This window comes from Hypomesus transpacificus, chromosome 13 (assembly GCF_021917145.1).
Source record: "Hypomesus transpacificus isolate Combined female chromosome 13, fHypTra1, whole genome shotgun sequence".
Classification (NCBI taxonomy): domain Eukaryota; kingdom Metazoa; phylum Chordata; class Actinopteri; order Osmeriformes; family Osmeridae; genus Hypomesus; species Hypomesus transpacificus.
In genome coordinates, this window is record NC_061072.1 from 10,692,657 (window position 1) to 10,704,777 (window position 12,121).

The 12,121-nt window shown below is 43.0% G+C and overlaps 2 protein-coding genes across 2 annotated transcripts; one reads left to right on the forward strand and one right to left on the reverse strand.

The window, feature by feature from the left end:
• Window positions 1-331: 331 nt before the first annotated feature.
• Window positions 332-6,512, forward strand: cep55l (centrosomal protein 55 like). The gene is made up of 11 exons (XM_047032211.1): window positions 332-441; window positions 645-841; window positions 1,220-1,327; window positions 1,724-1,891; window positions 2,801-2,854; window positions 3,113-3,275; window positions 3,557-3,755; window positions 3,970-4,093; window positions 4,217-4,288; window positions 4,488-4,613; window positions 4,759-6,512. The coding sequence occupies exons 2-11, from the start codon at window positions 659-661 to the stop codon at window positions 4,963-4,965; spliced, it is 1,404 nt and encodes a 467-aa protein (XP_046888167.1). The 5' UTR covers window positions 332-441; window positions 645-658; the 3' UTR covers window positions 4,966-6,512.
• Window positions 6,513-6,757: 245 nt separating this feature from the next.
• rbp4 (retinol binding protein 4, plasma) lies at window positions 6,758-9,170 on the reverse strand. The gene is made up of 6 exons (XM_047032212.1): window positions 9,061-9,170; window positions 8,702-8,825; window positions 8,356-8,492; window positions 7,965-8,071; window positions 7,311-7,523; window positions 6,758-7,069 (listed from the first exon to the last, which is right to left on the reverse strand). Exons 2-6 carry the CDS (start codon window positions 8,801-8,803, stop codon window positions 7,050-7,052), a joined length of 579 nt encoding a protein of 192 aa, XP_046888168.1. The 5' UTR covers window positions 8,804-8,825; window positions 9,061-9,170; the 3' UTR covers window positions 6,758-7,049.
• Between the last annotated feature and the right edge of the window lie 2,951 nt (window positions 9,171-12,121).

Here is a 12,121-nt window from a genome sequence, read left to right on the forward strand (position 1 = left end):
GCAAATGGAAAACAAGGCCTGCCATGAAATGCTCTCCCCCCGCATGTTTCTTCACATCTACACCAGCATCTACACCAGACGAGTTTTAAGGATATTGTGTTGAGAACATTTGTTATTTACACAGATAACCGACATTCTTCTCTTGAATTCTATAACAAATAAAGTATAATGTGAGATATATGTCTTCCCTCTGTTTGGTTGCGATATCAAGACGAAATCCTTAACTTTTTGATTGGTTTACGCGCGCGCCCGCCAGGGGGTGCCTCTTAAGCCATGCATGTGATGGCACAACAATCCTCATGGCGGATATGACGCAAACCGCGCTGTATTCAAACTTGTAATCAACAAGGAAGCAACTTATAGCCGTTGTGTTAAGATACTGTCAAAACGAAAGCTCCAGATTTTGCTTGTCTTGCTTGCTAAATACAAAAATATTCCACCGTAAGTTGTTTATTTTCCTTTTGGAAAAATAATTGGGTTTGTTGGTGTCAACTTTGTGACCCAGACGCGGTACTAGTTGTTTTTTTGGCAAGTCTAGAATAGCTGAAAAGGTACGCTAGCTAGAGCTAGCTAGCTGGCCAACATGATTTACTTAGATATATTGTTTGCTTCATAACATAACAAGGATATCTTTGCATGTCAAGTTTACACTCCAGACATGGCGGCGAAAGGCGCAAAGGAGACCATCGTCAACAAGCTGGGCTTCAAGTCCAACAGCGCCAAGGCAGAGGTGGAGATGGATAGACTCCGCAAGGAAAATGCTCATCTGCGGAGGAAGGTGGACGAGGTATCTAAACGAGTTGCCAAACCTCCAGATTCAGACAAAAGCAAACTTCTGGAGGTAAGCAACATCGTTTACTTCAGTTTTTCTTAATCCCTTAGACCCAATTACCAAATGTTTAACCTCATTCTCAAAACGTTACAAAGCAGTTGGCCACCACACTTTCATTCTCATTGTGTTCACACAAAATGCTAAACACTAAACTACAATGTCATTGTGCAGATGCAATTGTGGCATTCAACTATGGCATGCCATTCAAAATGGATTGTAATGTTCTCAATTAGCTATGAATGGCTCCACTTCCCATTTACAAAGTTGGGGAAATCAGTGACAGCAACACACAGTGCACAGTATTTCCAGTTTTAAATCATAGTACAGAACCTTTCCTTCTTATTCCACTCTAAATGTATTTTCTCTGTGATGTTTTGTCCTCTCCAGAGGATTCTGTCGCTGGAGACACTGAGAGAGAGAAACAGCCAACAGCTACTAGTGAAGGATCAAGAAATGGACACCCTCAGACGGCAACTATCTTCTAAGGGAGGAGAGGTGAATCTCTCCCATTCTCTCTCTCAGACACACACACACACAGACACACACACACAGAGGGCTAGGTTACCAAGACAGCCTTGTTTACTAGTTAGTTGTTTGTGTTTTTAATTTTATTTGCTTGGATCAATACAATTGTTTTATATCATATAGCAAAGCATCAGTTCATTTTGTAGCCTAATGAATAATGGTGTGGTATGTGCCATGTCTTAAGATTTAAAAAGCTTAATGTTATCTCGCTGTCTTTTCTCTCACTAATTTGGGAATCCTGTTGAAAATCAGCTGTTGCCAATATTACTGTTAATGAACTGTCTTTCTATGAAAATAGTGTTGTAATATAGTCTTGAGTTATTGTAGAGTAACACATACTGAAGGTACCTCTTTCTCTGCTATCAGTTGGTGGCATCTCTGCAGGCTCAGTTGGAGCAGCGTAGGAGAGAGGCTGAGCAAAAAGACAAACTCTATCAGTCTCTGTCAGAAGAGACGGAGAACCTGAAGAACAAGTTTGCTGCTCTTTCTGCCCGATGCCAGGCCCTGGAGAAACAGGACCCTGTTGCTTTACAGGTGTGTGTGTGTGTGTGTGTGTGTAATTAAGCAAGAGAGAGAAATTGGTGGGCATTTCTGCCTTTTTGTATGTTCTGGAGAAACTTGCTCTAAATGAGTCAATTGAATCACGAGAGGTAGTTTTACTTTTAACCACTAGATGGCAGTGTTGGATCTCTGTATGCCTTCCCTGTCTGACATAACCGAGTTTACCCAGTTGGACAGTCCAAACAGGAACACTTAAAATAAAAAACAATATGTAATCCTCTAGCATATTGATGTTAAAGCCTAAACAATCATTTTTCATCAGAACAATCAGTGTCAAACTCTTGATGATCTTTTAATAGATGTTTCCTTGCAATAGCTCTGGTACCCAGATAATGTCAGCACTGGTTCATCAAACAATCAATGAGGTAGCATTTGATGAAGCCCCTAGAGAGAAAAGCCTGTAGCCCTATCTAGGGCATTACCCTACACATGGAGCCCCTTAGTCATCTCTAGTGTGGGCTGGACTGGGAAGTAGGGACCTCCTGAGGTTAAATCGTGTGGAAAACTTTGACAAGCTTATGATGGCCGGCCTTCTCGCCCTGAGCAGATCACCCAGCCTAATGGGGGATCATGGTGAGCAGCTATGCCGGGTCTCACCAGGGATCAGACGGTGACTTGGGTCAGAGCTGATATGATTATGACATGGATGTTTTGTCTGTCGAGGGAAAGGTCATGTTACGACAGGTCATGGTCCAGCTACCTCAAGATTATTTTGATGGAGGATAGTCTCTGTTGTGGAATGGCTGTGGTTCACCCTTTAAGGACAGCTTTTGGAGGAGGGGCGAGTCTACTATGTGTTGTGGGCTGTCTTCTTCAGACACATGGCCTTCCCTAACGGGTCTGTAAAGGTGTGACATTAACACCAGTGTGTTGCTCTTGCAGAACGGCCACGTTCCATCTGGGGACCTAGTGGTGGTTCACGACCAACTGAGAGATGTGAGTTGAACCATTTATCAGCACTTCTACCACTGAGAGTCACATATGGTGATTGTACAGTGAATGTAAGTTCACCGCGTGCACAATATGGAATCTGTGCGTAAGGCATAATCTAATAATTATAATAATAATTGGAATCTTTTCCAAACTTAACATGTGTGTTTGTGTGCTTTAGGGCGAATACTTCTGTATTTCACAATCAAGCTCATGCTTAATCCTGTTTTGTGCTTCTCACTCTCTGTGGTGGTTGCGTAAAAGGCCCTGGAGAAGAACCAGCAGTGGCTTGTTTACGACCATCAGAGAGAGGCCTACGTGAAGGCTGTCTTGGCCCGCACCCTGGAGCTGGAACAGCAGCTCAGCACAGCCAACACAGCCCTGCAGGCGCTCCAGCAGACCCAGCACTCAGATGCCAGCACTGATGGTACCACAGAAAGGGGAAGAGAGCAGGGGGGGGGGGGGGGGGGGGGGGGGCGGAGAGAGCTGGACTCCCTGTTCTACAAGATTTATTGTGGCAGCTCGGGGCATAAAACTCCTAAACATTCTGAAGAAAATGTGCTGTTACACATCCAACCCTTAAACGCTCACAGCTTTCGTTTTCCCATTGACACACTGTTAGCGTGTGCAGATGTGAGAGAGCTTGCCAGTGGCTCCTAATTAAAACTAGGCTGGCATTTCTTCCATTCTGTGCTCACCAATCCCCAGAGAAATCCCAGGCGCAGGCTCGAATGCAGGAGCACTGCAACCAGCTGCTGCAGGGGGCCAAGAGGGACGCGGAGGGCCAGCGGGAGCAGGCCAGCAGGGCCCAGGCTGAGCTGGGGGAGCTGCAGAGGAGGTATGAGGAGAGGAGCCTCCAGCTGGAGGAGACTAGGGAGCAGCTGCAAGCTGAACGCCTCTGCAACAGGTGACCCTAACCCCTTCACTGTCGGACCACACTTCAGGATGGGATTGTGCATTTCATTAGAGGATTGTGCATTTCAGTCTGAGTGCTCAATATGAGTATTTATCTTCAAAATATTTGTCATTATTTCCTTAAGTTTTTCCAATGTAGCTGGAATTTCTGTACCTTCTATTACAAGGTTTTCATGGTAACCAAAAGTCTGATGTATCCTTGTCAGGCACACTGTGAGCGAGGAGAGGAAGTGCTCGACAGAGAGGACTGACAGGATGCGGGTGGAGCTGGAGAGTATGGACGTCAGGCTGGAGGAGGAGAGGAAGCGCTCTGCTGACCTGCTGCTACAGGTACACACACACACACACAAAGGAAGGAACTTCACACACACACACAGACAGAAAGAGGTATTGACAATCAGGCATTCTTGTTTTTTCTCATCCTCTAAACTAATGGCACCTTTCCCTCTCCAGGTGAATCTCCTTCAGAAGTCTCTGCTGAGCCAGAATGAGGAGAAGAGGAGAATGGCTGTGCTGGAACAGCAGGTGGTTACACGCTCCAGTTGATATTAAAACGCCTTCCGAGATCTAGTGCTTCCAAGATAATGTGTGGTTGCCCACAGAGAACATTCCTTATGGTAGATTGTGAAATATATCTCTCTCACACTCACTCACTCTCACACGCACACACACACACACACACACACACACACACACTTGTATTCTGTCTTTTCACTTCCCCCAGGTCCAGCTTTCTGCCAAAGACTTTGAGAACGAGAAGCTTGATCGCCAGAGTCTGCAGCACCAGTTACAAAAGGTTCTGAAGGAGCTGCGAAAGGCCCGGGACCAGATTACCAGGCTGGAGTCTTCTGTAAGTTATTTGCTAGCCACGTTTGTAGAAACATGCGCTGACTTATCTAAACCGTTTGGGGGGGAAAACCCAAAGAATGTGTTTATCTTGATAAGAGAATGTCAGGTTGTCAGTTGATTGATTCCTCTGATTGGCTGTCTTTCAGAAACAGCAGAGCCGTTTCTCTGAACCAAGCTCGTACAACAAGCTGGAGTTTGAGAGGCTGTCCATTGATGACCGCGCACCCTCCTCGCCCAGCAAGCCCTCCAGCCAATTGGACGAGAGTTTCCTTGAATGCCCGAAGTGTCGCGCCCCATACGCCACCAGTCAGCATCGGGAGCTGCTGGCTCACATTGACTACTGCTTCAACTGAGGCAGATCCAGGCCCTGTGTGCACTGTCCTCAAACCAGCCATAACTCCTATCCTCCTTGAGGTAATCTCCACAGAAACATGACCGCTGTCACCAGTTGACGCATATCTGATCAGGGATTGGTTGAAGCCATATGAGGATGAAATGTTAACACAGTTAAATTTAGGAAACGGGCTCCATCCTATCAACAACAGGCTTCACTCAAATAGACTAGAAATCCCTTTACATACGTTTAGGCCCAAGTGTAGAATCTTAAGATTTACTTTATGCCTGGTTCTAAGAAACCCAACCCTGATGCTGGCTCAAGCTGATATTGAGTGCCCTATTGGTTTGGTGTGGTGTTCTCCTTATCAGGTCAGATCTATCAATCAATCAATTAAGGGAGCTCATGTATTTGAAAGGATTTCAAGTGCTATTTGAGGGCAGTCCACACTCCTGCTTTGGCACATGTTGGACTCCATGTCCGCAAACTGTCCGTTTGTGCCCTCTTACGGGCAAGCTGGATTGGAAACACGCTTCAATCAGGTCTGTGGGATGTTTCTGGGCTAGGTGTGGACTTGGGAAATTCACAAGGGAATATGTCTGTCACTGCTCTGTCACAGCTCTGTCGGTTTTGGTCTTCATTTTATTTGTATGCTATTTGTTTTTATTATACAAATAGAAGAGGAATATATTGTTTTGGTTTGTACTTATTTTCATGCTGTTTTTTATATGCTCATTTGATTGTTTCTCCTAAATAAGGAGTAGGCTACAAACAGATAGTATTTTAAAAGTAAAATATCAGTGCTGCAAGATTCCCAAGTTGGTAACTTGTAATTTGTTTTGAAATAAATCGATGACCATTTAAATAGAAAATGAAGCTATTCTGAATTTATTTGGATTATATGTTTAAGTGTTTACAAAGCTTGTGTGATGTTTTGACATGGAAATTATATAATTATTTATGGTTTTCTAAGTACCTTGCTGTTTTGTGTACTGTTTTGGGCTTAGATGCTATTTGTGAATAAGGTGTTACTTAAAGGCTTAATCTAGCTCTTTGGATACCAAAGAAGTCCTCATTCTCCATTGTTTTTTGGTTCTCTATAGTTTACCTTTAATTTATGACATGTCCCTCCATGCCAGTATTGCAGCGTTTTTTGGAATTGGTAGTATTGGAACAAGGTTCACTTCCGACTCAACCCTGACTTTACAAATGGGCAGGTCTAAAGCTGGAATGAGATTGCATAAGTAAATCCTTGTACTAAACTATTTAAGGCACAGGCTTATTGAAGCTCCTCTGGATAGGGAGGAAGTGAAGGTGCCTTTATTCAAGGAATGTGTCAACAGGCACTTTGGTGGGACGGTAGCCATCTCAGCTTTCTGATGTGGTAACGGCTGAGCTGTTGGTTCAATGACATGATGCTGATTAACTGCATCTCATGGGAAGATCATGAAAACCTGTTTGTGTCTTAATTTACTATCAAGTCAGGGAACCATCTAATGCACTGATTTTCACCTTCTGGAAAAAAAGACTAGGTTTCCCAATTAAAATGTGTTTTGTTTCCCATTAGTATTCAGCCTCGTTGTATGCTTATACACTATACATTGTCATAAACATGTAACCCTTTCTCATTGGCTGCACCTTTTGTCTTATCTGTCCATAGCATGATGGGTATGCAATTGAACTGTTCTAATAAATAACCTTCCCTCCTTAGTTGTGCTTAGTTTTTTCTGAAATCTTTGTCTAAATGATTAACCTTTTTGCCATTCTGTCCTCATGTCAAGATTTCAGAAATAAATTATGACAACGTTTTGTCAACCTGTACTGTATGAATATTTTATTTCAAAAAGTGGTTCAAATAGTCATGAATCACAGTACAAGGCTTTACATTCAGTTATATTGCTTTGGTCTGTTTATGTCTGTGACTTCCATCAAGCATCTCTGATCTGATCATTGCTACATGGAGTCCTTTGCTTCTCATGGAAGGGTCCAGATCAGTAACGTTTGGTGGGTTGAAAAACATTGTTCTGTACTTATTTACAGTGTAATTATCATGTTGTGTAGTTGAGCACTATGCCCATGATGCATCACGTTCTGTTTGCCAGATTAACTGCTCTCACAGAAACCTGGAAAGAAGAAGAGAACATTCATATATCTGAGACAACAGGAATTGTGACCCTGACATTTGATATTGAATATTCTATATTTATCAAGTAGTTTTCTTAACAATTTTTATATTACTGCTCAATATATTCCTTACTTAACTGGATATTATTGGGTGTCAGAATGCCTTGTTGGCTTTTGATAACCAACCCTTGATATTAACTATGGCAGTGGTGGTCAGTGTTTAACTCATTGCCATCTTACCAGTGTGTGGGACGCGTCTGTATTTTCCCAGGAGGCAGAGTTCCTGTTTCCTCTGGGTGACGATGCGCTGGTCCTCTGGCCTCAGGCCAGTGGGGTGGCGTGAGAAGATGAAGGAGTAGCCGTCCAGACAGGTGCCGTCAGTATCAATCTCTCTGCAGGAGTAATGGATTGCGTAGTTGTCGTAGTCGGTGTCGATCACCCAGTGGTCATCGTCTGTGTGTATTTGAGAAAGAATAGTGTGTTTTGTGTTTGGGTGGTAGTGGTGGTGGTGGGGAGAATAGGGGGAGGCAAAAATGACTAGAATGATTAACTGGTAAACAAATATGTGTCTCAACCCCTCAGGATGTCTCCACCTTTTTACCAGTCATTACATTACTATAAATCAAATACCTAACTAGATAGCAAACATAACTACTGCCTAAGATTACATCAGGCATTCAGTTAATGTTCAATTATGATGATGTTAGAGGACTGGATCCTCCCAGTCTAGACTGGTTCTGTACCATAGCTTTCTACTAGAACTCACAACACAACCCCCAATATGTTGATGACGTGTCAACATGGAAATTAGAACTCAGGCAATCTTTAGTGAGCTGTCGTACATTGAGGTGTGTCTCATGGTGTGTGTTGGTGTTCCCAGCCCCGCTTACTTACATCCAGTCTGCAGGTAAGAGGCAGCGCCCCAGTATCTCATCTTGAACTTGGAGGGATCAGGAGTGTCCTCGAAGGTGGCAAACATGTTTGCGCACATCTCCCAGTTGCTATGAGGCAGACGGGGACGGACAGCACAGAGGGGAGGAGTGGAGTAGAGACAGGAGGATCAATGATATTGAATGCATCAGTGATTTTACTTTGCTGGGACTTAGCTATCAGTCTTATCTGGAAAAAGTCACAGGTTATCAGTATGTCTTTGAAAGAGAATGTATCAATGCAAATGACTTGGAATTGCAGGTAGCTTTTATACCTCTCATTTCATGCTTAAATCCTTAGTTTAGACCCTAACAGCTGAGCGTGAGCATGTAGTGGAGTGTATAACTGGCCTTACTTCAGAATAATGACCCTGCCATGGGCAGACGCTGTCATCTTCCCTCCATCCTCCAATTTGTACTGGGCGACCACGTTGTCCAGAAGGAACAGACCAACCGGGTCTTTCTTGGCCACAGCATACCAGGTCCCTGCGTACTGCAATGACGGAGCAAAGTTCACATCAGTGGCTAGCTAACCATACTATTTTGTATTTCCGTCATTCAATTCATACAATGTTACTCATGATGAACTGATACAATTTAAATTATATTTCAGAATCAAATCCCTAAACATTGAATGTGTGTTTTTCAAGATTTTTTTTTTTTTGTAATTAGAGAGTTAAATATTTGCCAATGGCCACTCACCCTGGTTCTATCAAGGTTCTCCTTGACTTTGATGTTGGCTACCTGACAGTCCTGTGCCAAGCACACGGCCAGGATAGAGAGAACCACAGCTATCCTCAGCATCCTGCGTCAATCTTCAGCAGATCTGTGGAGACAGAGCCAGACATTAGGAAATACTTTCTGGCAGAGAACGGCAACACACCCATCATGCTCATACTCTTCCATCAGCTATCAAAAAAACATTTGAGGAAAGATTGCATAGGCTTTCAAAAAGGTGAACGACGAGGGGAAATAAACGTTTCTCCGAATCCTGACAGAGTACAGCTATATGTGGACGTCACAATATTCCTGTTTGTGCAGCACGAAAGTAGTTTCAATACCTTCAAAAGAAAAAGGTGGATGAGATGCTTCTCAGAGGTCCTGTGGTGCTTCACCCCCAAGTCAGGCTTTATATACCACAGACTGACTTGCATAACAACAACAACTGGAGACCTGGGACGGCCCCTAAAAACAGCCTCTCCTCTCCTGTTCGCTCTTGCTCACCACCTTCTTTACCTTCCCCCGATATTTGCGTAACGCAGCTGGCATGTCCCAGTTCTTTAGTTGCACTCTGCACATTTCACATCTGGCTCAAAAAAGTGTTTTTCCCCTAAAGTCAAAGTTGTTTAAAGTCTCTGTTACGGAGACCTTATGAAAGAGCTATGAGGTATGCAGACAGAAACATCTGGAAAATGACATGTTGAGTACATTCACCCCCCAAGAACCTCACTGTGCATCAAATGGGATCAATAAATCACAGTTGTTTGGCCTGGCAGTATGTGAGTGAGTGTGTATGTGTGAATAAACGAGTGTGAGTGAGTGAGTGGTTATGTAAGTCCCCACATATATAAGTTCTAAGAAGCGAAGAGTTTGAGAGTATGGAGCATGTTTCAGCTTGCTGTCTCTACCTTCTCCCGGGCGTTGTGACTTGTGTTTTCTAGCTAATGTAATTTACTTTCTTACCCTCTGCAAAGCCCAGAATTTCTTACTTGAGTTTCAGCAACTGTGCTATCTGGGAGGATTGACAGAATTGCCTGTCTGCTACCGTCACCAAACAGACCACATTGTAATTCAACCCAAAGTCTAAATCCTTCCAAATCTTCAAATGTATTCAATCAGTAATATTTCGTCCATTGGGTGTGATTTGAACCCACAAGCATGATGTGAAACAAAAAAAAACATGTGCTGCTGAAGTTTCTGCAGGGCTGTGAGGCCACTGATTCCCAGTAACACACTGTATATTCCCAGCATTAGAGACACAGATCAGCCTATGTCCACTGACCCTTTCTTCTGTGTTATTGTTTGCCTTGGACCATCTTCATCTTCCATCCACATTGCATACTTGTGTATTTCTGTTAGCATGTTAAACCCAGCTTCCCTCAAATTTTTAAATAAATCCGTGCATCAAAAAGTCGTCTTTTTCTTTTTTCATTTTTACAAAGGAGCCTTTTTGCTTCCTGGGATCGTGTATATAACCCAGCCCTTGGGCTCACTTTCTCAGTAAAGTAAACACCACCTCCAGACCAGAGGCCAAACATCTGCCGGTTATATAATCATGGCTAATCGAAAAAGCATTCATAGACCCCTGAAATGGCTGTCATGCTGACAGCAAAAACATGTCCATGAGAAATATGGTTATGCCTTTCCTAGGTTGTATAAACTATATGTTACATAACATGTCACAAACATGTACTGTATGAGTTTGTGGAGTGTTCTGAAAGAAGTACCCCCTTGTGTAGAAAAAGCATTCATATAAATAATTTCTGTTACCGACATTCAATTTATTTTGATAAAATAATAAACTTAATGTATTTCGGACACAACCAAGCTACCGTACTGCAATACATTAACCAAGGGAGACAACTTTTTCAGATTTTACATGGCATTGTGACAACAGCCCCAGACAGCCAGCTTGGGAAGGGTTCCTGTTACCTTGGCTGGCATCCCCAGTAGGAAGATGGAGGCCATGGCCTCTCACCCACTCATCTGACCGGCTTCTCTAAGTGACGACTAAAACGCTTTAACCAGCCTGAGCCCGTGCCAAGGCAGGCCTGGGCCCAAGTCCAATACCAAAGAAATACATCCTTTCATCCTTGTTTCCTTCCTCCCTTAAGGCAGAGCTCAGTTCTAGTACTTTACAACTGCACCTTTTCTTTCTAACTTTTGTTGGTCTCTTTAGTCCTCAATAGTTTTTCTATTTCTTCTCTCACATTCCCAATTCTTTGAGCCTCCACCATACATTTTCTTTCGTCAGCGCAAATAGGGTCTCTGGCCTAATACTTTTGACATTTTACTTTTGATACTTGAGATTCTCTAGTTTAATTGGACATACTCTATGACAAGACAAGACTAAAGACACTTCATGTTCATATCATATCCAAGGACTACCCCAAGACTCTCATAGTATTAGTCACCCCACTACGTTACAAAGGCCAAAGCTGTCCTCTTGTTACCTCACAAAGGGCCATCTCGTGGCTTTCCTGGCTCTTCTTATCAGATAAACCTCTCCACTGGGTCCATGTGGTTACCCAAATTGCCAAGCTATGTTTCACTTCCTCTGTGTATTTTTCTCTCTTTTTCTGTGCCCCTTTGTCTCTCTCTCTCTTTATCTCTCTCTCTCTCTTTATCTCTCTCTCTCTCTTTATCTCTCTCTCTCTCTCTCTCTCTCTCTCTCTCTCTCTCTCTCTCTCTCTCTCATCCCAGTAATCACTTTTACTTAATCTGGGATTTATGCTGCCAAGTCCTAATGATGCAGGTCTTTTTATTGCCTTACAGTCTGACTTGGATTCAGCACCTATGCCGCACACACACACAGGCACACACATATACACAAACCCTTTGTGATGTCTGTTAAGTCTGTGGTAATCTATGTGGTTAAAATACGGGGGCACTCTTGGTTTTACCAGTCAGACAGACACATGCTGTGACTAGTTAATAATAGCCTACCTTAGTTTAGGCTCTCATTTCACAGAACTAACTGTCTCATGGATCCCTAGGCAAAGCTCCATAGTTAGAAGCCCAGTTTGGATTGAATAATAGACAATGACAGTCAGTGACAGTAACATACCCAAACATTGTGACAGGGAAAGACCTCTTTAATCCATTAAGCAAGAATTAGAGTGGGACTGGAATGGTTTCATTCCTTCCTTTTACACCAAGGGTGTGGCACTTGTATGTCTTCAGACTGCTTTCTTTAACAGATACACTTCAGACGTAGATATTAAATGGTTTTATTTAGTCTATTATTTAAATATGTGACAGTGACAGTGTGTCCACTGTCTTGACTACACAATATCTCCAGTCCTTTTAAGAGTAAATTCAAGATTGGGAGGTGACAGTTTTTTACCATCTGTAGCACACACCTTCTCCACCATATAGACTTACTGTGTGAGAAACAGGTAG

Bases quoted from the DNA above. Each gene is read 5' to 3' on its own strand.
- cep55l (XM_047032211.1), top strand. From the start codon at position 659: ATGGCGGCGAAAGGCGCAAAGGAGACCATCGTCAACAAGCTGGGCTTC. The intron at 1,328-1,723 runs GTGAATCTCTCC...CTCTGCTATCAG, and splicing joins TATCTTCTAAGGGAGGAGAG to TTGGTGGCATCTCTGCAGGC. The intron at 4,614-4,758 runs GTAAGTTATTTG...GCTGTCTTTCAG, and splicing joins TTACCAGGCTGGAGTCTTCT to AAACAGCAGAGCCGTTTCTC.
- rbp4 (XM_047032212.1), bottom strand. From the start codon at position 8,803: ATGCTGAGGATAGCTGTGGTTCTCTCTATCCTGGCCGTGTGCTTGGCA. The intron at 7,524-7,964 runs GTAAGTAAGCGG...AAATACACACAG, and splicing joins CTCTTACCTGCAGACTGGAT to ACGATGACCACTGGGTGATC. The intron at 7,070-7,310 runs GTAAGATGGCAA...TCTTCTTTCCAG, and splicing joins CAGACGCGTCCCACACACTG to GTTTCTGTGAGAGCAGTTAA.